At 49.3% G+C, this 21795-nt stretch overlaps 10 protein-coding genes and 1 non-coding gene across 16 annotated transcripts; 6 read left to right on the top strand and 5 right to left on the bottom strand.

The window, feature by feature from the left end:
- Positions 1-85: 85 nt before the first annotated feature.
- Positions 86-3763, bottom strand: FOXG_03682 (osomolarity two-component system, response regulator SSK1). Of its 4 annotated transcripts, XM_018381515.1 has the most exons (4): positions 3328-3763; positions 1396-3274; positions 737-1338; positions 109-685 (listed from the first exon to the last, which is right to left on the bottom strand). In XM_018381515.1, the coding sequence occupies exons 2-4, from the start codon at positions 3119-3121 to the stop codon at positions 488-490; spliced, it is 2526 nt and encodes an 841-aa protein (XP_018238030.1). In that variant the 5' UTR covers positions 3122-3274; positions 3328-3763; the 3' UTR covers positions 109-487. The 4 variants fall into 4 exon arrangements, with proteins under 4 accessions (XP_018238027.1, XP_018238029.1, XP_018238030.1 ...); XM_018381514.1 differs by having other exon boundaries at positions 89-685; positions 1396-3763; XM_018381513.1 differs by having other exon boundaries at positions 737-3274.
- Positions 3764-4613: 850 nt separating this feature from the next.
- FOXG_03681 (uncharacterized protein) lies at positions 4614-5260 on the top strand (the record flags this gene model as incomplete). Its single annotated transcript, XM_018381511.1, has 2 exons — positions 4614-4773; positions 4827-5260. 2 exons carry the CDS (start codon positions 4614-4616, stop codon positions 5258-5260), a joined length of 594 nt encoding a protein of 197 aa, XP_018238026.1.
- A 687-nt stretch (positions 5261-5947) lies between these two features.
- On the top strand, positions 5948-6931 carry FOXG_03680 (alpha-N-arabinofuranosidase; the record flags this gene model as incomplete). Its single annotated transcript, XM_018381510.1, has 1 exon — positions 5948-6931. One exon carries the CDS (start codon positions 5948-5950, stop codon positions 6929-6931), a length of 984 nt encoding a protein of 327 aa, XP_018238025.1.
- FOXG_03679 (esterase/lipase) lies at positions 6872-11378 on the bottom strand. Of its 2 annotated transcripts, none has more exons than XM_018381508.1 (2): positions 11267-11378; positions 6872-11180 (listed from the first exon to the last, which is right to left on the bottom strand). In XM_018381508.1, exon 2 carries the CDS (start codon positions 10448-10450, stop codon positions 7100-7102), a length of 3351 nt encoding a protein of 1116 aa, XP_018238023.1. In that variant the 5' UTR covers positions 10451-11180; positions 11267-11378; the 3' UTR covers positions 6872-7099. The 2 variants fall into 2 exon arrangements, with proteins under 2 accessions (XP_018238023.1, XP_018238024.1); XM_018381509.1 differs by having other exon boundaries at positions 6872-11194; positions 11267-11314.
- Positions 11379-11665: 287 nt separating this feature from the next.
- FOXG_18628 lies at positions 11666-11739 on the top strand. Its single transcript has one exon. It is a non-coding gene; the product is annotated as a tRNA-Val (tRNA).
- A 73-nt stretch (positions 11740-11812) lies between these two features.
- Positions 11813-12696, top strand: FOXG_03678 (glucosamine-phosphate N-acetyltransferase; the record flags this gene model as incomplete). The annotated part of the gene is made up of 2 exons (XM_018381507.1): positions 11813-12402; positions 12453-12696. 2 exons carry the CDS (start codon positions 11813-11815, stop codon positions 12694-12696), a joined length of 834 nt encoding a protein of 277 aa, XP_018238022.1.
- A 53-nt stretch (positions 12697-12749) lies between these two features.
- Positions 12750-14667, bottom strand: FOXG_03677 (2-deoxy-D-gluconate 3-dehydrogenase). The gene is made up of 3 exons (XM_018381506.1): positions 14263-14667; positions 13998-14210; positions 12750-13950 (listed from the first exon to the last, which is right to left on the bottom strand). The coding sequence occupies exons 1-3, from the start codon at positions 14383-14385 to the stop codon at positions 13504-13506; spliced, it is 783 nt and encodes a 260-aa protein (XP_018238020.1). The 5' UTR covers positions 14386-14667; the 3' UTR covers positions 12750-13503.
- Positions 13174-13410, top strand: FOXG_18627 (uncharacterized protein; the record flags this gene model as incomplete). Its single annotated transcript, XM_018398765.1, has 2 exons — positions 13174-13232; positions 13284-13410. 2 exons carry the CDS (start codon positions 13174-13176, stop codon positions 13408-13410), a joined length of 186 nt encoding a protein of 61 aa, XP_018238021.1.
- A 149-nt stretch (positions 14668-14816) lies between the features above and the next one.
- On the top strand, positions 14817-16850 carry FOXG_03676 (L-iditol 2-dehydrogenase). Its single transcript, XM_018381505.1, has 3 exons — positions 14817-15459; positions 15513-15883; positions 15935-16850. Exons 1-3 carry the CDS (start codon positions 15403-15405, stop codon positions 16647-16649), a joined length of 1143 nt encoding a protein of 380 aa, XP_018238019.1. The 5' UTR covers positions 14817-15402; the 3' UTR covers positions 16650-16850.
- On the bottom strand, positions 16657-18719 carry FOXG_03675 (alcohol dehydrogenase). Its single transcript, XM_018381504.1, has 5 exons — positions 18335-18719; positions 18006-18271; positions 17793-17954; positions 17497-17743; positions 16657-17444 (listed from the first exon to the last, which is right to left on the bottom strand). Exons 1-5 carry the CDS (start codon positions 18519-18521, stop codon positions 17248-17250), a joined length of 1059 nt encoding a protein of 352 aa, XP_018238018.1. The 5' UTR covers positions 18522-18719; the 3' UTR covers positions 16657-17247.
- Positions 18720-18915: 196 nt separating this feature from the next.
- Positions 18916-21132, bottom strand: FOXG_03674 (syntaxin 5). Of its 2 annotated transcripts, XM_018381502.1 has the most exons (3): positions 20304-21132; positions 19533-20232; positions 18916-19456 (listed from the first exon to the last, which is right to left on the bottom strand). In XM_018381502.1, exons 1-3 carry the CDS (start codon positions 20545-20547, stop codon positions 19432-19434), a joined length of 969 nt encoding a protein of 322 aa, XP_018238016.1. In that variant the 5' UTR covers positions 20548-21132; the 3' UTR covers positions 18916-19431. The 2 variants fall into 2 exon arrangements, with proteins under 2 accessions (XP_018238016.1, XP_018238017.1); XM_018381503.1 differs by having other exon boundaries at positions 18916-20232.
- Positions 21133-21795: the final 663 nt, after the last annotated feature.

The raw sequence follows: 21795 nt of genomic DNA, 5'->3' as shown, positions 1-21795 counted from the left end.
GAAGTAATTAATTAATTCTCAAAGCTCGGTACAATATATAGACTGGACTTATCTCGTTCACTGAAGCGTACTCGAGCCCTAGATTCACCTCGTCAGAAACATCATTAACTCTGCAGCTTCGAACTATAGCTTGCGTCTTCTCGACATGTATTATTCAAGTCTCATGGCATTATAAACATTGGTATTCATATGTATCTGTTACCTGCGCCATCATGCTTTGCGTACATTATACAACTCCCTTCTTACCCAGCTCCCAACAAACATCAAATGCCAAACATTAATCCTATGGCGAAAACTATAGGTAGCAGACAGATCTCTGAGACAACTCATGTTTGCTGTTGCCTCGGCGGGTGAATAACACCAATGACTCGTTTTTGGCTCATCTCGAATTTTACCAGAATATTTGTTGTTTCCTGGCGTATACTTTAATGTCAAGACCAGACCTGTTGTGCTGAAGCATGTATCTTCGTAAATCCAACTGGCGCTATCAACCAGGCTTGGTCATCGAGAGGCGGTTCTTCTTTGATTTGGCTTTGGCTGCTGCGACTGCAGCCTTCTTAGCAGCGGCGGTCTCCTCAGCTTCTTGAGAAATCTCCTTCCACTTGCGCCAGCCGTCAAAGTCGATGAGGGCCTGCATGCAACCCCATTCCATTACCTTGCGCTCTAGCCAGACAAAATTGACGGGCTGTATCATGAGTTAGCTACTTATCTTTGCTTGTCAGTGCGATCTACATACCTTGGTCAAAAAGTCGTTACAGCCAGCGGCTAGAGCTTCGTGTCGGTCACTCTGTAAGGAGCTAGCAGTCAAAGCGACAATAATCACAGGACTCTTGAACAAGGAAGGGTTCTCCAGGCGGTCTTTGTCGTCGAGTTCGTCAGGGTTTTCCGTCGTGACCACACCATCGGGAGATGATGAAAAGACACCAATCGAGTTAACTCGTTCTAATCTTCGAATTTCACGAGTCGCTTCGAGACCGTTCATGACTGGAAGTTGAATATCCATCAGAACCAAGTGAAATCCACCACTCCTCCACTTCTTTACAGCATCTCGTCCATTCATGGCGGTTGACCATCGCACCTTGAGGCGCTTCACAAAGGCTTCCAAAAGTTTCAAATTGATAGGGTTATCTTCCACAATCAGGACATTGATAGGAGGCACGCCGCCATTGAGCATGCCCGGCGGTAAACTAGGGTGTTCGGCCTTTTTGCTCTTCTTGGTTTTCGCCGTAGGTCGAGGTGAAACTGGCCTGACTGGAGGTGTCGATACGCGAACTGCCGAAGGCTCGGGGGCGGGAGGTGTCGGTAGAGGAGGGGCAGCAGGTGGCATACCAGGTTGATCTGAAGAGTTTGAATGAGTTCGTGAATGCGGTAGCCTCGGGTTGAAGTGTTGCGTACCATGGTTCGCATGATTCGCGGCGGCGGCGGCAGCCAGTGACACGGCAGAGCCATTAGCAATCAGTGTTGGCGACGATGTATGAGTGCGGCCTAATCTGGGACGATCCGGACGATCGCGATATGCGCGTGATCTACCAGGCGATGGGATAGGTGGGATATGGCCAGTCCCTAATACTGCGATTGAGTGCGGGGCCTGAGGATTAACATGCGCCGGAACTGCAACTGGAAGATGTGGTGAGCCGACAGCGCCAGGATGGGCAGCGACGGAAGGAAAGTAGCCATCACTTGTTTCTGTAGGCCGACCGTCCTCGCTGTAGTAGATGTTACCAACATATGCTGGAACGACGGGGCGCGGGGAAGCTTTAGGCGCACGTCTTGGAATGTCAATTACAAGAGCTTCTTCAACGGTTTGTCCACCTGGATAATAAGCATCAAGAGTCCGGCCCATTGGCTCCTCAGGGTTGAGAACACGTTCTGAATGTTGATCGCGAGGAATAATGCGTATGTTGATGTCTGGAGAGTCGAAGCTTCGACCGAGTGAGTTTGAGTATTTACGTAGAATCATATCGCGGACATCATCGACCAGGTCGTCTTCGTTGACGGTAACGAGGGTCGGCGAGGCATGAGGTCGCTTGACCCAGATCTTTCGGGTCACCATATTTCCGTTAATAGGCGCGTATGAGCTGGTCTGATTGTATCCGGGTTCGTTTGCGGATGGTGAAAGGAGCGTATTAATCAAGGTCGTCTGGCGATTCGACAGCAAGCTTTGTCGTCGGGGCGGCGGGGCTGGTCGTGACGAAGAGCCAGGGGTTCCAGCTTGTGGAAGACCAGGAGACGTTGCGACAAATGTCGTCGAGGTTGCTGCCGCCAGAGGCACAAAGACGGCAGACTTTGGAGAGTTGGGGGCTTGGTCGAGACTCAACACGTCGTCGTCATTGTGACCAGCAAGCTCAGAACCAGCGTCCAACTCAACACTTGCGACCTTTCTTGGGCGTGCAGTAGGTGACGGGGGTTCCGAGTCCTGGGAGTCTTCGTGGATACGGTCGAGATTGGAGTTTGCCTGGCGCTGACGCGATGGTGAAGGCTGTTCCGAAGAATGAAGTGACGGAGAGAGCAATGGAGGTTGATTGAAGTGAAGTCTTGGATGAGGTTGTGGCGGGTGCAGATCGCTATGGGGCGGGAGCTGGTCGCTAGAGCTAGTGGCGGTTGTATCAGGCTCTTCATCCAGGTCATCGAGGCTCTGCTGATCTATAGGCGGAGACGGCTGTTTCAGTGGCTCGCTCGTGGTGTCGGGCGCTGTGGAATTGTCGTTAGCGGGTGGGACCGCTGCTTCAGCACCTATTTCCGAGGAACTCTTGGCTGCCGACTCTGAATTTGAGTTTGAGTTTGAGCTTGACTTTGCTGCTTCTGAAACCTCTCGAGAACCCTCGAGCTTTGCAACGTCATCGCCATCTTCTCGTTGTCGATGCGAACCATCAGGCGTCGTTGTCATGCCACGTCGGCTACTCACGGTGCCCCTCGAATTGCTCACAGCCCGCTGAGACGAGTGGTCCCCGTCTCCGTCACGAGCTCGAGAACGATCGCGATCCCATAAGTGACGACTCCCGAACGACGACGAGGTGGTGTCGGTAATGCTCCGAGTGGAAGATGCCTGTGAACCTGCCGTCGAGTGTCTCCTTTTGGTGAACTTGGCTCGAAGGCGCGAGGCGATATCAGTAGCTCCCATTAGGTCGACATTGGCATCCTTTGGTGGCAGGACGCGACCGGGACGTGGAGTCGGAGTTTTGAAGGTGAGGTGATATAACAGGGAGACTAAGACAACGGCCCAACTGTTGGCGAAATTCGGTTAAAGAATTAATCTAGACAAAGGAGACGAATACTGAATGAGTGAATGAGTAAAGACAGCAAAAATTGCGAGTGAATGGTCTGTACCGAGCTTCGCAATATTATCGATGGACAAGCAGACAGGCAAAGCTCTCGGAACAGGGTATCAACAAGCGAGGCCGATAAGGATTAAAAGGGGAATAAAAGAACCTGACGATCCCAAGACTGAAGACCAGAGTCAGGTAAAAGAAGAGAAAATGCCTGTCATGGATATCACGGAAGTAAAAAAAAAAAATAATCTCCAAGGGGTAGATCCGCCGTTGCAGTGTCGATGGGATCCAGAGCCAAAGCTTTCCCCCCAGGATATCAAGCACAAGCACAAGCACAAGCAGGCAAGCAAGCTTGGTTTTTAGGCGTGCTTTCGGGCCTCGTTATGATCGTGATTGCGCGCTCGTTTTTTTGGCCAGGTAATTTTAAGCCGAGCCTGCATTGGCTCGAGCTGTACTCCGTACAATGCACAGCTAGCTCATTGCACCCATTCGAGATGGTTACACCCATTCAAAAACCACCCGAGCGTCTCCATCGACAGGGGTCATCCAGGTCAATTGGACTTATTTTCCGCTCAGACCATCGCTTCACCTGTCAAATATTGACAACAGGCTTCTGAAAGTCTTCTTTAAAGATGGGTCCCTGGTCCATTCGACGTTGGGGCTGATTTTTGGACTCTGTTGTCAATCTGAATCTCTCGTCAAGAGATTCTCAGAGTCAAAAACTGGCGTCTTGAGATCATTCCATTTCTTGAGGTTGTGTCACATCTCACATGTAACAATGAGTTCACATGCTGCAGTGCTGCTCATGCATTGCGCCGTTTGTGCCCCGTGGCTTGATACCCCAGACCCAGCTTCTCCTTCAATGAAGCCATTGGGAGCCGGAGCATAACAAACTTTACGCGGCCCTTTTCCATGACATCGCCAGAAAGGTCAGGCTTGGCGGCATATTCCCCCGGTTGGAGTATCTTCTTTTTGTTGAAGAATGACACACAATCTGAAGGTGATTGCAGCCATTTCATCAGTGATTTTCTTCAACGTATCAGACTTGGGTGAGAGTATAAAGCAAGGAAACGGTAACAGTAGAAGAGTGCATAACAAGTATATGCTTTTAGCAACCAAATACACAAGGTCTTGCTGTTTGTTACACGCCAATCTCATATTTCGAGATGTTGCGAATGGTGGATGATGAGAAGTGGGGACCTGAACAGCTCAAGAAGCTGACATAATTGGGCGCGCATCAATTCGCCTCCAGCATACACCAACCTTTCTGTCGATCAACCATTAAGAACTTACAATATTTGTCACTACAACAATATTAATACTGTATATCACAGATAAATCGTCATGGCTCCTATAAAACCTCTAGGCGAGCAACCAGACAAGCCCGTCCCGCGCGTACCCAAAACTCCATCTCGGACTGCACAGATTCAAGCGCAGAACCGAAGGCGAGAGTACCTCAGTCGGCATCCCTCATACTTTGATAACCTGGAGCACGAGCTCGCTGGTAAAGCCGTACTACTCGATCATCCCCAGCTCCCAACCTGACTTTGCCCCTAGATCCCGTGCTGTACGAACGGCTAGTAAAGAGGTTCCAGTCAGCCTCGGAGCGTGAAGCCGAGGGCAAAGCCAAAGGCTATGGCAGGACCCTCGAGGCTGACTTGCAGCGAGGAGAATCCAAACTGAAGCGGCTGAAAGATGGTGACCTTGAGAGCTCAGGTGGTGATCTTGAGCATCCATGGGAGAAACCAGCAGCAGACAAAGCCCATGGCCTTCTCTTATGGCATGCGTTCCTAGAAGAACGCTTCGTTCATGGACTAGACGAGGACTTTGACTATAAGCCCGTCGACGCAGATGAAGATCTCGATACCATGATCAGACGAGACGCTCAAGATGCCTGGTTCGACGATGAAGAACCAAGTTGGATAGATGAGGATGAATCCTCAGCACAGCTACCAACAAGACAAGGCGAGACTGGAGTCCAAGACTTCTAGGTCCGCAGTATCTCTCTCATCCGACCCCATCTCCCACTCTCAAACTGGTGATCTCAAAGACCCGACCCAGAACCACGGAGACCCTCTCTATTTTAGCCAACGAATTACACGTCGATAATGACGATCCCATGAATTACCGCACCACATTGCCACTTACCCTGAAGGCACAAGCTAACTGAATTATGCATATTAAAAACATGCCGGCATTTTGGTAGCTATTTTGCCTAAATTCTGCTGTTAGTCTAGCAGGCAAACCTGTTATATCAGACAACATATGATGAAATAACCACAGAAACTCTCACGATGTTTTTGGGTAAAATAGCCCAGGAACAAATACGCCACAATTGAACGGGCAGAATCTATTACCGGCGGCTAATTCAAGCCGTGGCACCGTTTCATTGACTTATTCTCTCCAACTGAGAGCGTACGCATCATGCCGAGGTGCTTGGCTTGGCTTTCTAACTTGATCATCTGGTGTGGAACTCAACCCGGGTAATTGCGTGGCCTGACTGGATAAATGAATCAACTGAGATGAGCCTCAAGTCGCATTTACAAGTCAACGCGGGGTCAATTATCCATATCATATTATAATTCTCATTCAAATATTAATAGGCAGTCCTCTCTCAGCCACTGCAAGTCATCACCTCCAACCAAACAACACACTACATCTCATAAAAGTCATACATCATGGCGCCTCTCATCACCAACGTCTACAGCGCCGACCCTTCGGCGCATGTCTTCAATGGCAAGATCTACGTCTATCCTTCTCACGACCGTGAGACCGATATCAAGTTCAACGACAATGGCGATCAGTACGACATGGCCGATTACCATGTCTTCAGCACTGAGAGCCTCGACCCACCAGCTGAGGTCGTCGACCACGGTGTTGTTCTAAAGACAGAAGACATCCCCTGGGTTTCCAAGCAACTCTGGGCTCCCGATGCCGCTGAGAAGAACGGCAAATTCTACCTCTACTTCCCCGCCAGAGATAAGCAAGGAATATTTCGCATCGGTGTTGCTGTTGGTGACAAGCCTGAGGGACCTTTCACTCCCGACCCAGAGCCCATCAAGGGAAGCTACAGTATTGACCCTGCAAGCTTCGTGGATGAGGATGGACAAGCGTACCTCTACTTTGGAGGTCTTTGGGGTGGGCAGTTGCAATGCTACCAGAAGGGTAATGATATCTTTGACCCCGAGTGGCAGGGTCCTAAGGAGGTCAGCGGCGAGGGTGTTCCCGCCCAAGGACCAAGAGTAGCCAAGCTCACTGAGGACATGCACCAATTCGCCGATGAAGTCAAGGAGATCCAGATCCTTGACCCTGAGACTGGCAAGCCCATTCTGGGAGATGACCATGACCGACGTTTCTTTGAGGCTGCGTGGATGCACAAGAGGAATGGAAAGTACTACTTCTCGTACTCAACAGGCGACACACACTTCCTGTGCTTCGCTACTGGAGACAGCCCATACGGACCTTTCACTTACGGTGGACGTATTCTGGAGCCTGTGCTGGGATGGACGACACATCACTCCATTGTTGAGTTCAAGGGCAAGACATATCTCTTCTACCACGACTGCGAGTTAAGCAAGGGTGTGGATCACTTGAGATCTGTCAAGGCCAAGGAGATCTTCTATGACGATGATGGCAAGATCATCACCACTACAGCTGATTAAATATTCACAACGTTGCACATATGAGAAAAAAAGATACAATTGATGTAAATAGACCACATATATCCAAGTCATTCCGCCATGAAACACTCCATATTGTTGTACACCTAAATCACAAAACCTCCGAGTCATTCCGTATCGTAACTCATCAGCATAAAGTCCCACTTACACTTACACGACTCCAACACGAAGCTTGTTCAAGGCTTCCTCATACCTAGCTGGGTTATGATCGATCAGCATACTCGTTCCAAATCTCAGCTCTTTAAAGCGCTCCTCAACATCCTTGACATATTTCATCACAATTCTCTGGGCTGGCTTTCCAATGTGATCTTCTTCGGGTAGCAAGAATGCATCTCGCCTCAAAACCCGTTGTGTCTCGATGGTAAAAACCTCTCCAGGTGGCACAAGCTTACGGTTCGTCATACCAGCTCTGAGGCCCTGCAACACTGAATGACCCCATTTTGAGGAGTCTCCAGATGGGACAGAGGGCAAACCTCCGTACCACTTATCTGCTACACCAGTCTGGAAGGCCTGCCATATGCGTTGACGTATCTCCGCCTTGGCTTGTTGTTGGTCATTCTTGAAAGCGAGTGCAACTGCCTGAAAGTCGTGCAGAACTCCCAGTGACAAATATGGAACGATGTCGTTTCCATGAACAACGGTCGTAATGAGACCACGCGTTCTCTTACGTAGAGATGCTGACATAGTGCTGGGAGGCCCATAGGCATACACGTGTATAGGACGTCGTGGTGGTAACGTAGAGTGAACAGGTAGGAGCCCATCGGATAGTTCATCACCAACAGTCCTTTCTGGTCCCTCGATCGCAGTCACAAAGCCAGTGCCTGTTGGGTTTGGTTCGGAAAGCATCACTCCAAGCAATGCCGTCACTGCGCCGCCGAGGGAATGGCCACAGAGAACAAGCCCATAATCTGGAAATTCGAGCAATGCTTCTCGGAGAGTAAACAGCACGCGGCGATCGCCACCGTATAGAAGACGACGAGCTGAGGCATGAACACCTTTGTGTACCTTGTGGCCTCGACCACGCCAAGTCAAAACATCATAATCACATGTCATATCTGCCAGAACATCCTCAAAACCTAGTGTACCTCGACAAGCAAGCACGACTGCTTTAGCATCATGGTCCAGGGAGATGTAGTGCACCAAAGGAACGCCAGTACCGGTTGAACCACTAGAGTCCGTCCCTCCTTGTGGATCAACAATAGAGGCAAGAAGAACACTGTGGGTGTCTGATTCAGTATGATGGACAAAGTGTCTGACATCTGTATGGGTGCTATCCCAAGCTCTCAATAGGGGCATGTCTTTCGAAATGCCCATGAACTTGAGAAACGCGGAACCGTACGATGCAGACGAGAACCTCATATACCTCGTGATGTTTCGAAGTACATGTGCTTGAGGAAATATTCCATTCACCGTACCATCACGTCGAAGGACCCCAAGTGCATCTGACGCTGTGTAGGCGCTCTTTTGATGGTAGTATGAAAGGACCAGCGATGATTGTGAATCATTGGATGCCATGCTCCAAAGACTTGGGCTCTTACGAAGGACCCTACGGTGACCGGCAGAAATTGGAGGAGGTGCAAGCAGACCATCATTTTGGGCTTGCTGAACCCAAGACGAATCAAATGCGGCACCACTCAGCGAAACACTCGGAGAGTGGGTTGGGGTGCCATACCCTGAATGGATGGAGTACGTATCTGTTTGAGATATCATAGAATCTCGACGACGTTCGTGAACGGAGACATAGCTTGCACGGGAAGGGTTGCGTGGTATAAGTTCCGCCTTCTCAATACGCTTTTGATCCGAGGAAGAGCGCGGGCTATGCATGGGTTTGTTGCCAGTCTTGCTAACAGTTGTTATCCGTGACTGTGGACGAGGTCTACTTTCCGGTGGCGGTGAATCCTTGTTCCAAATATTCGAGATTGACTGACTTCCATCTCGAAGAGCCTGTCTGAGACCAGTCTTTTTCTCGCTTGTCTGGCTCGTTGTCGAAGAATCTGACTTCCTTTTGGGTAAAACTCTTCTGGTAGTTATAGTGCTTTCTCGCGGGGCAGTGGTCTTATTGGTGGCTTGTGAGGAGTTGACAGGTGCGCGAGGTCTCTTCTGGTTTGCTTCACGTTGTGGAGTCTTGATTTCTGCTGGCGACGATGGTGGTGACGCGGAAGTTGGTCGTGTGAACTTCCCCTTTTCATCTCGTATTACACTGGCTCGAGGTTTTGGTATGGTCTGAGGAGAAGTTCGGGATGTTTGATCGTTGGCACTTTTGACGGGTCTTGAATGTTGTGGTGGAGGCGACTTAACTCCCGTTGTCCTCGCCTTCTTCGGCACTTGGGGAGGTTCTTTGGCTGGAACCTCAGGGGCCGGCTCCCCCTTTGATACATCAATCACAGAGACAGGTATGTCCTGAGACCCCTGAAAGGAAACGTCACCAGTCCTTGATCGCTCGAGCCTATAGACAACACGGTAACTGGAGGCTTCGGGAGGGTCGTTTAGTATCTGACTGGTACGACGGCCTGCCTGACTACTCAATCCCTTGGTCTCAACGATCTCGGCACCTGGTAGTAAAGGTAAAGGGAATGGACGAGGTCCGTCAACGTCAATGGTGACTGTTTGTGTTGATGACACTGTGTTGGAAATGGAAACGGATGTGTCGGGAGGGAGTTTCTTGACCATTTCATCTTTGAGCTGGTCGATGACAGCTTCCTCTTCTTTAAAAGATGCGGATTGAGAACCAATAACGGCTTGCTGGAGATTGGTAGGACTTGTGTCCCGAGATGTCGAACCGGCCGGCCTCGTGAAGGCTGGTGTTCGAGTAATGCGATCTTGAATGTCAACACGTTCGCCATCGTTTAACACAACGACGTCCCATATGATCTCTTCGGAGTCCTGTCGTCGTTTTTCCTCTTCAACCATCTTCCAGGACCATCTTTGTAGGTATGCCAAAGCACATAACCCAAGCACAAGATCCATCATACCAACAGTATCCCCATGAATGCCGGTGGCGGGATCATGGAACTCCCGTCTAATCAGTGTGACGATACTCGCAATGGCTCGAGAGGAATCAGTTGAGCCGAAGATCTGATCGAGTGAAGACAGAAGTAGCTGCGATATCCCTGAAGCCATCGAGAAAGTTGTACTTGTGAAGTGAAAACCTGCACTCGTCCAAAAGACGGCCTGGGACATGGCATGGTGAAGATGCTCGAAACTCCGTTCGATGATGGATTCGGCTTCAACGGTAGACATGTCGCTTTGCGACCGCGAGAGTGTTTCTCTTCCTGCTTGCGATAGAACAGTTTCGACCATGCTGCGAGCAAGTTCCAAGGAGGATAAAGTGGTTACCTTTGCAGCACTTAGACCGTAAGATCCGGCCCTGGAACCGAGACGAATAGCGAGGCATGTTGAGCGAGTTGCAAGACTCACGGCTTGAGCTACTGGAGAGGGGAGTAGTGTTCGGCCAGGTTGCGGAGGGAGGTCCTCGGCCGATATGATGCTTGAGTTATCCATGGCGAAGCGTTTGTCATTGAAGCCAGATTGTAATGGCGTTGAGGGGCGAAAGAAGGTGGGATATGACGGGATAGTTGTAGCTGAATGATACCAGTCTAATCTTCGAATGCTTGTTCATGGGAAATAATAACAAACGAGAGGTCTGAGTGTTTCTGGCTTATTTCGAGACGAGGTTTGAGCGAAGTTTGAGTAGTTCAACTTTAGCGTCATGAATCTCAACACATGGAACACGCTGAAGGGTGGCCACGAATAACACCAATTACATGGTCGGAATGTAGATAAGAACGTGACAAAGGACTAATGGCATGTCGCTTGTGATTCTGGTTGGACGACATAGAATAATACAGGGAATAAGACAGAGACAGAGATGCTTCAAGAGATGACGAGATGTGAAACAGATTTGCATGTGATTGCATGATAAAGGAGCCTGTACCTGCCAAGACCCGACTTGATGCTTGACAACTCATCAATTTAAATCCTTGCTCTCTTAGTGAGTTGTTAGTGTCTGACCGCGCTGTTGTAATTCGCTTTATAAATTGAGTTTTGTACCTGATCAGACCTCGATGTTGCAGTGCTATCTGAGGGTGTCAAGCAGAATATTCCGAGTTTGGGGAGCTTTTGATAGCGATTATCAGGGTCCAGAAGCCATCCAATTTCGAGTGTCTTAAAACATTCAATCTCTTGACACGACCCTTCATGCCTCAAATGATAACAAGATTACCGAATGTCTCTAGTAAACAATCACTTATTGGACTTGAGACGCGAATTGCTGGTGGTAAAAAACAAAACAACGGAACTTTGAGACATGGAACTTACCTTATCCTTGAATGACTGGTGACGCCTCTCCATCTATTCATGCCATGCTTCAAGCATGTGATTTGACTCAAGTAAACAGAAGGGACCATCTGTTGCGGCTCGACCGTTTGTGTTCCTGATCTCATAGTCGCCTGTATCGCATAACGAACCACAGCATGTGTTTAGCGGTCGTAGGATGCCTATAATAGCAATTTGGATTGCGTTACTTAACTTTATGCAATAAACTCACCACGAGAGTTTGCTTAATGTATCTATCCGGCCGATAGATAAGACTGGAGCTTTCCTTTCATCCGTATAAGTGAACCATGGAATGACTTCGCAACAGCTTCATCACCCTTCACCAATACCACAATCTTGAACCCCAATTGATTCCCTCATTCCCATCCAATCAAATACCTCGGTTCCGTGGTCTAGTTGGTTATGGCATCTCGTTAACACCGAGAAGGTCCCCGGTTCGATCCCGGGCGGAACCACACTTTTTGTCCTTTGGCCTCTTTTTTAAGTGTCGGGATCGCCTTGAGGCTGTGACTCGCTGACCCCTGAGCGATGATGGTAAATCGTCCCCGATATAGAACCAGTGGGGGGGCACTAAACACAAAAGGTACGGGAAAGGACAAGCCAAGCTCAGCTCAAGACTCCGCCCATTCTGTTCTGAAACGGAAAAAGACGAAACCGCTTCCAGATCTTACCTCGATAATATCTCAACATCTTACATATTCTTTTGAGTATATCTCTCTTCAATTGCTCTGTTTGAATATCTTTCAAGGTCTTTTTGTTGAGACATCTCCCGTGCCCTCGACAACCACCCCGCCAAACACAATCCCCCGCCAAATCGACACCGACACCGCCATGGCTCAAGAAGGCATGTTCAGCGCCAACCTCCTCTCCCCTGAGGTCAGCGCCGCTCTCCCCGAGGGTTATACTCTGCGCGCTCTGCGAAAGTCAGACTTCAACAGCGGTTTTCTCGACTGTTTGCGTGTCTTGACCACCGTTGGCGACATCACTGAAGCCGATTTCGCCAAGCAGTACGATGACATGCTCGCTGCTGGCAGTTACTACATTATCATCATTGAGGACACTTCGCGCGGCGACAAGCCTGTTGTTGGAACTGGCGCCTTGATCACTGAGCGCAAGTTGTAAGTCAATGACCTTCAATCTCTCTCAGACAATCGCTAACAGTCTGTAGCATTCACAGCCTGGGCGCCGTAGGCCACATCGAAGATATCGCCGTCGCAAAGGACCAGCAGGGCAAGAAGCTCGGTCTCCGAATCATCCAAGCCCTCGACCACATCGCCGAGCAAGTTGGCTGCTACAAGAGCATCCTCGACTGCAGCGAAGCCAACGAGGGTTTCTACGTCAAGTGCGGCTTCCGAAGAGCAGGCCTCCAGATGGCCCACTACTATGAAGGCTCAAAGGGTAAATCCCAGTGATTTCATTAAGTGATTCTACGATATTATGAAATGCGTATGCGTATGCGTGGCGCATGCGCATGTTTCCTTTTGTTATCGTTTGTGTGCATTACACAGAGGCTGATGCGGTTTCGCATGGCGCAGGAAGCAAAATCTAAAGAGGATACGATACTGGGTGGGTTTAGAGGTAGATCTGGACGGGAGAATATAGACGAAATTTCTTGCACTGTTTATACAGTTACCGAACGACGGAGTGATCTTAGCAGTAACCCGAGACATTCGGAGAAAATCCATGTAAGCTGTTGTATGACATGGACCATCAGCTGAGTGAGGTTCCATATTCGGCTTCCGATTCGAAGCACATGTAAATGTCCGATAAGTTTGCGCATAAAACCTGCTTATATGCCGAATTGTTAGCTACAACCAACCAGCTGAATATCTTCAGTCTCGACCAGTTCTCTAAAGTCTTTTCGTCGAAATCCCCAAGTCAGTATCAACATGTCCGACGAGCTGAGCCATTCCTTCATCAAAGTCCGAATTGCGGCTTTGCAATTGCTGTAGGTGATATCCTGATACTGTGGAATTTCTTGCCAAGTTGATCGCTACAGTGTCCGGTCCAAGAACCCTGATGCTTTCCATATCGTTAGGCACCTCACAAACCGAGTCACGACTTTCGTCGACCCAAGCGGTTCTCTTCGCTTGGCCAAACGAAGACTTGTTCGCGCCCGTCGTTAATCACTCGCCATTCCAACTTTGTAAAGACGCCAAAGATATTATATTATAACCTATTTTCAAGATTGCTTCAGAGACCACCCTCAAACGTATCGTTTATCGGCCCATCCAACCACCATCAACAACCAACACATGCCCACTCACATACCCACTGGCCTTACTCGCCAGATAAACAGCTGTACCCTTGAAGTCATCCGGTGAACCCCAGTTACCAGCAGGAATTCGCGAAGTAATACTAGCAAGACGTTCTGGGTTTGCAAGAAGAGCCTCGTTCATATCGGTAGCGATGTAACCGGGAGCAATTGCGTTTACGGTGATGCCCCTTGAGGTCCACTCGTTGGCGAAACTCTTGGTGACTTGGCCTACCGCACCCTTGGAGGCGGCGTAGGCGGGGACAGTGAAACCGCCCTGGAATGTGAGGAGGGAGGCGAAGTTGATGATGCTGCCGCGACGGCCGGTGATGGGGGAGGGTTCGAGGTTGAGCATGTGGGCGCCGACGTCGCGGCAGAGGGTGAAGACAGAGTTGAGGTTTACTTGGATGACCTAGACGTTGTTAGGCACATTTTACAACAGAGAGTGACTTTTCATACCTCATTGAAGTCGCTGTCAGGGAAGACTTCACAAGGGTGTCGTCGCTGAATACCAGCGCAGTTCACCAAGATGCGAATCTGGTGTCCATCAGCTAGCACCTTAGGCACGAGCCCAGCAACAGATTCTTGCGACGATAGATCAGCAGTGTAAATAAAAGCCTTTCGGCCAAGCTTCTCGATAGACTCTTTTGTTGACTGTGATGTAGTATCTCGCTGTACGTCCAGTTAGTCTCGAGTTCTGGCCTCATCATGAGATGTCCCGTACCTGAACAAGAATAATATCGGCACCAGCTTCAGCAAGACCAATCGCTACAGCTTGGCCAATACCACGCGTACCGCCAGTTACGAGAGCAGTCTGGCCCTCAAGGGAGAAGAAAGAAGCAGACATTTTGAGATATTAGTTACTGACGTCGTGAGGAATTGGTGATGTTTTTTGTTTTATTTAACGAGGGGCAGTCAGTTCCACCATGAGATGGGCTGGGGTATTACGCTATTAATGACCGAGGGGTAAACTTTTGAGCTCCGACTTAGGAGGAGCCGGATTGGTTCTAATTTGGCGAGTTGGACCGGACTAGAACTGGCCAATTGATTATTTGTTCGTAATGCAGGTTTACTTTGTAGGTTTGCATTCAACCGGCTTGTGAAGGTCGGAGAGAAGGCCGAAGACGAGCTTTGGATCCCCGCAGAGGGATGATGCTGATTCTGTATCATGAGATATCTCCAGAGACTGGTACCATGCAGCTCTTTGGATAACAGCTCATACAATCAAGGCTGCAAACACCTAATGATTATCTCAAGATAAAATATTCTTTATAGAGACAACTTTGTTATTCACCTTGATCCAGCTCATGAATCGGCCAACATTTCCTCCCAGGGCTTCTCCAACACTCTCCAAAACAGTGGATCGTCCTAAACCCAACGGCTCAATCTTTAGCGCTTCACCCCGCGGGATACAGGGCAGTGGGGGCACGCTAACACTGGCTCTACCACTGCGGATAAAGATTCTCTCTTCCTTTTTTTGCTGTCATGGGGGCATTGCACGTCATGGGACGTCTCGTCGCGGGGCATTTCGATGTTATCGTGGGGCGCCTTTTCCGAGGCCATCTCGGTCCTCTCTCCGTGATATTAGTTTGAGAATCAATTAGGGATTGTAGTAGAATAGCTTCTGTCCAATCCGATATTTGGTCGACATCGGCCCTGGCTTGAATGTCCTTGTTTAGTTCCGCCCTTTACTAACCCACCTCTCGCTCTCGTCTTGATCCATGATCTTCCAATAACTTTTGCATCTGTAACACTGGCCATTTTCTGCATATTCCTGTCACAATAGTTCACCAATTACTCAATTGCTCTTCTTTAATCATTCCCTTCATCATATCACCACTTTCGCCTCTCTTATACCTTCATCATGGCAACTGAGCGTGTCAAGGCCTCCGTCCTCCACGGCGAGAAGGATCTCCGTCTGGTAAACACCATTACTCAATTGCATTCAAGATCGCAGACTGACTCAATTGACAGGAAGAACGTGAACTTCCGGCACCCTCAAGCAACGAAGTCCAGGTCGCCGTCAAGTCAACCGGCCTCTGCGGCTCCGATCTTCACTACTACAACCACTTCCGCAACGGCGACATCATCGTTCGCGAACCTCTCACCCTCGGCCATGAGTCTGCAGGCACAGTCGTAGCCGTCGGCTCAGACGTTACACATCTCAAGCCTGGCGACCACGTCGCGCTCGAGGTTGGTCTTCCTTGTGAGGCTTGTGAGCTCTGTGGTGAGGGTCGTTACAACATTTGCCGTGGAATGAAGTTCCGCAGCTCAGCGAAGGCCAATCCTCATGCGCAGGGAACTCTACAGGAGAGAATCAACCACCCTGCTAAGTGGTGCCACAAGTAAGACAATTGAAGCTTCGTCAGTTGAGAAATGTACTGACTTTGGCTCAGAATGCCCGAACATGTTACTCTCGATCTCGGCGCTCTCGTTGAGCCTCTCTCAGTCGCAATGCACGCCCGTGATCGCGCCGCTCTCCCCAAGGGCTCAACAGTCCTCGTTCTCGGCGCCGGTGCCGTCGGTCTTCTCGCAGCCGCTGTCGCAAAGGCCGACCAAGCCAAGACCGTCATCATCGCCGATATCCTCAAGGACCGCCTTGACTTTGCCATCAACAACGGCTTCGCCGATGCTTCAGTAGTCGTCCCCATGGAGCGACCACAAACTATTGAGGACAAGCTCGCCTTTGCTCAGAAGGTCGCTGCTATGGTGAAGGAGACACAGGTCAACGGAGAGGCTGTCGGTGAGGTTACAGCTGTGTACGAGTGCACTGGTGTAGAAACCTGTGTGCAAACAGCCATCTACGCTACCAAGCCTGGAGGCAAGGTCATGATTATTGGCATGGGAACTCCCGTCCTCACCATCCCCATGTCGGCCGCTGCTCTTCGCGAAGTCGACATCGTGGGTGTCTTCCGTTACGCCAACACGTACAAGGAGATCATTGAGCTTCTGGCCAACCCTCCTGCCAACATGCCTGACGTGAGCCGTCTAGTCACTCAAAGATACAAGGGCATGGAGAACATTGAGGAGGCTTTCAAGATGGCTGGCAAGGTGAGAGATGAACAAGGCAACCTTGTTATCAAGGTTGTTGTGGACTTCAACGAAAAATGACTAAAAGGTCGGTTGTAAATTAATAACGGTTGTGGGTGTTAACAGTGAGGGTTTTATGAATGGGATAAAAGGCGTGTTGTATGGGGTCTTGAGGATTATAGATACCTAGTTTCTGGCAAAATGATGAGATGTTTGACCACCTTGACCTTTCTCGCTGCTATACTTGACATGTCTGACTGATGAGTGAACATACCCATGGAAGACGGTGTTGAGAGAGTTGTATGTTCAGCAGCCACAAAGTCTTCCACTAAAATGCAAACGAAATAACCAGTTTTTGGACATGCAGAAAGTTACATACTAGCATTTCAGGCCAGACTCGCAGACGCGGCATCGCAGTTCGGCAGATCCCATTGCAGGCCAAACTAGGAGCATCCCACGGGGTGTTCCTCTGACTTGATCCTCAAAGCATTATGGCTATATTACGCCAATGCAAGCACTAGCACATTAAGCAACGTCAAATATTCATGAGTTTTACTTTTTCTATTCATGAAGCCAACTTGGGCTTCTGATCTATTATAGATGCAATATCATTCAATGCCGCTTTTCATCACATCTCATCTTTATTCCCAATATCATATAACTATAGCCGACCTTTGATTCATGACTTATCGGGGAAACCGAAGTCGATGCCGAAGGGAGGGTAGACATATCGCTTGACCTCGCCCTTCTTGACAAGGTCTTCGGAGTAGTCGTTCAAAGCCTTCATGTCCTCGTCGTCAAGGTCGACAATGGTCTTGTTGGCGGTGATACGCTCGGGGGTGACTGACTTGGCGAGGACGGTGCTGCCACGGGCGACTAGAAGACTGTTAGCAATAATACTTTTCACGATCAGGTTCATGAGACTTACCATGGTAGCTGAGGAGGACGGTAGAGGCGGAGACACCCTTCTTCTCGGCAATCTTGACAACAGGCTCAGCAGTCATGACGGGGCCACCAGTGCTGCCAAAGGGACTGTATGCCTCAATGTGAATGCCCTTCTCCTTGCAGAAGTCGACAATCTCCTGCTGAGGAAGACTGGGATGGTTCTCGATCTGGTTGACGGCGGGGATGATAGTGGCATGAGGCAGAAGCTCCTCGAGGTACTTCTTGCTGTACTATGCCGAGTGTTAGCTGAGACTGGTGGAATGAAGGTGATTAACACACGTTGCAGACACCGACACCACGGGTCTTGCCAGTAGCGGGGAGCTTCTCCATGAGCTTCCAGCCATCGACGTGGTTGTAGTCTCGGATAACATCTCGGGAACCATCAGGCTTCTTGGGGAACTTGTCGTCGTTACCCTCGGGGTTGAGGAGAAGAGGCCAGTGCTATAACCGCTTAGCAAGTAAACTCAAAGGTTCTTTTGAATCGTAACTTACCACCAGGAAAAGATCAACATAGTCAAGGCCAAGAGCCTTCAAGCTCTTGTCGAGACCAAGCTCAGGGCGGGTGTTATAAGTAGCCCAGACCTTGGTGACAACGAAGATGTCCTCACGCTTGACACCAGCCTCAAAAGCAGCCTTGAGACCAGCACCAACCTCCTCTTCGTTTCCGTAGCAGTAGGCGCAGTCGATCAGCTTGTAACCGTCCTTGAGAGCGTATGTGACGGCCTTCTCGACCTCGCCAGGGGGGGACTGCCAGGTACCTACAAGCAACAAAAATCAGTCAATTGAGCTCTTGAGGCTTAAAACATGTGAAAACAACGCACCGAGACCAAGGGCAGGAATCTCCTGGCCAGTGTTAAGCTTAAAGGTAGAGGGAGCCATTGTGTGAATCTTGTAAGACGGTGGATATCGTGAAGAAGATGAGAGGGATCTAAAACAAAACACAAGAGAAGAAGATCGTACAGAAGCGGGAGACATGCAGGTTATAAACCGCTGCCACATCATGAACATGACCCAATGCCCCTCATGCCTACGTAGCTTAATCTACCGAGCTACTCTATTGCAATATTCTTTCATAAACAAGCCCCCCCAATCTACGCTCATCTTTGCGGGGTGAACCCCGCCAAAACGCTACGCATGTCACCGAGCTCGAGGGGCATTTTTGCCTCTTCGAGCAAGTTTGGGGTGCAGTTTACACGGAAAAGCGCTGATCGATGGAGATTTCTCGGGGTGGGGTTGCTCCGAGGGCTTGAGATGGTGAGTTGAGGCTAACTTGGAGTGGTAAAGAGGTCGGTGAGAACTCCGGCCGGCGATGCCCCCAAAGGTTGAAAGACGCTGTTTATGGAGTTGTTACCCTTCCTGAGAATACCGGGTTTTCTACACTCGGTTGTATGCTAGAAAAGTGCGTAGGAAAAGTTAAAGGGCCGATGGCCGACTCTGCCTCTTTATATATCCTGTGCTGATGATGCTATGTCGGCTATATCTCATATCCTGGCCGTGATATACCAATCCCGTCAACGTGGGGGTTGCTTCTGAAGCCAACTGCCAAAGCCATGAGACCAATCATAAGCAATTCCACTCTATTCACGGAAATGCCTGATACTTTGTCACCCAATATGTAAGTCTATGCCATTGAGGATCTACTGATTCATTATTAATCCCGAAACCCCCAACATGAGCCATCGACGAGAGTCTTCCTGCAAGACCCTTTCCCTCTATGCTACGTCGTTCCGATCCATCTCTAAAGAAAAAACGACTACAAAGTATAAGGTACAAACATACGTACATATGGAAAAGAAGTGCACCTATCGAATAGTACCCCGTTACAACAAAACATGTGCCGTAAACTCCCTTCCTTGGTCCAAGTTTTCCGCGCCCGCCTCTTTTTCTCGTGTCTTGTGTTGCGTTTCGTCGTCAAGGCTTAGCCCGAAACAAGAACCCAGATCCTAAATTTTGTTAGTAACTACTGGATATCCTTGAATGTAGCCTTGCTGGTGTCCTGGAGGCAAAAGGTGAACTTACAGGAAGAAAATCATTAGCGTTCCAAACATCTTGGCAATCAACATCCTGTTGCTTGATACTCGGTTCCAGTACTTGAGAAGCTCTCGCTGTGCTCCTTCAACATTATCGACCACATCTTCTGTGTTGGCGTCAATGCGCTGGATCATCTCGCTTTGTTCCGAAACCATGGTAGCTAGTTGTCCAAAAATGCTGCCAAGCTCGCCAATGGTCTTCTCGATAGCTTCAATCGCTTCGCCTCGTTGTTGGATATATGTGTTGGAGGGCTGTGCCTCTTCCATCATCAGCAGCTGTTGATCGCCAACGGGGTTGAGAGACAGGGTATCTTGGGCTCCTGGTGCGGGTGAGTTGCGAGCTGGTGTTCCGTAGAGAGGAGAAGCCGACTGTTGAATTGATGGTTGAGCATGTTGCGACACGGAGGAGATGAAGTTCTCTGTTCTTGATCGCGATGCCTGGATGTTCTTGGTTCTGGCCTCGAGAACTTCCTTGAAGTTGACCGAGACGTCAGTGAGCTTGCCCTGTAGTAGGTAGACAACGTTCTTGTTGTGCTCGCCCTCCTGATCGGCCTTGGGGTGTTGTTGCTTGGTGAGTGTTTGAAGAGCTCCAATTTGCTGGTTCAGAGACGAGAGATCTTGCTTGATGACGAAAGTAAGCTCGTTGATTTCCACAGGACGGTCGTCGAAAAGTGTTCGTCGCTTCGCCACTATTTCTTGAGGTTAGAACTATGAACTACGCCGGGCATTCGCGTCGCCGAGATTGGCAGATAGTACTCACATTGAGCTAGCTTTTCCAACTTGCCCATAGTCGCAGAGATGCCACGTCCAATTTCAGCAGCCTTCCGGGCGAACTCGGATCGTCTTGGGGGACCTCCAGCATGGCCGTTGGCGGCATCTTTTTGCGCATCAGTCAATAGAGACCGGCGCTGAGAGCTGACTTTTGAGGAAGATTGTTTTCGCTGTGCCTGGGCGAGTACCGACTTGAACTCAGAGGTTCGGTCTTGAATAGATGCGACAGCCATGGTGGCCAAATTAAGAGGGGTTAAGGATAAAAGCCGAGATGTCAGACTGCGGCCAGCGCGGCTTCGTGTCTCGAAAAGAGTCGGGGGATCGATGTGATAGATAGCAGCGATAAATATGCCACCTATGCGACTTGTGTTTCACTGGAGATGTGTCGAGTTGCGAATGTCGAACGTCGATGTGGAAGGGTCCGGATCAGGTCTCGGTTGGCAGCGCAGGCGAAACGGAACGTCGAGGGGTGACGCGGACGAACGAATAGCAGGATAATTAGAAAGGAGTACTTTTTGGCGATTCGAATCGAAGAAGTTGGTCGAGAGTGCGATGTGTAAGAGAGAATTAAAGTGTCGCGAAGCCTCGGAGTGGTACTAAATGGAGAAAAAGGCTAGAGAGAGCTAAGTTAAACGGTAGATGCGCAACAAAGAATGCCAGAGACAAATGAGGTTTGATTTGAATTGGTTGTCGTTGCGTCTGAAAGGAGATTGGGGAACGTGTCGTTGGCTTGTTCCAGACTGGTCCAGTCTGGTCGAGGGGCAGGGGTAGGTTCAGTCAGTGAGTGTGATCCGCCACGCTGGCTGTTATATTAGTGCTGGCCAGACTGTTATTAGATGTGTGGCTTTATATGTGGCTGAGTTTGAAGTTGAACTTTGAGAAGATCAGTTAGCTACAGCATCAGCGAAGGATATATTGACGCGAGTAGGTAATGAAGTATTTTATAATCGATAAGTATGGATATGCTTTGAACATGTACTTCTGCTGAGACTGAAAAGTGCTATCACAATCATAGCCTGTATGTCTTCATGGAGGGTTGAAGTTTGCGTATCGTGAGTTAATCACGAGATTTGCCATAAAGACTATATACACCTTATTAGTCTATTTAGTATTCGAGATGCTTGGTATATGTAGCAAAGTGTTAAACTCATAGTAAGGGGTTCTTCATCGTTCAATCATCTTAGTGATCTACACGATAACTGCATACTCTCATTAGAAGCCTCTGCTACCAGCTCGTAAAGACCACCACCAAGCCTCCCTACAATCAATACCATTTCTTCGTATCGAAATTCTATGTTCGTAGCTTCTTCATAGCTCCAAAGTCTGAACTTTACCTCGTATATCAAATCCAATCATCTTATTCTGCAATCAAGTGGAGCCTAGGGTGAGCGGGAATGACGGCATTGAACCCCTTACCTGTTACCATTCTGCCATTCTTTGCTAGACACGCAATAACTAACTGACAGCTTCCATGCCATCAA

Source organism: Fusarium oxysporum, chromosome 8 (genome assembly GCF_000149955.1).
Source record: "Fusarium oxysporum f. sp. lycopersici 4287 chromosome 8, whole genome shotgun sequence".
NCBI lineage: Eukaryota > Fungi > Ascomycota > Sordariomycetes > Hypocreales > Nectriaceae > Fusarium > Fusarium oxysporum.
This window is presented reverse-complemented; position numbering and strand designations above follow the sequence as displayed.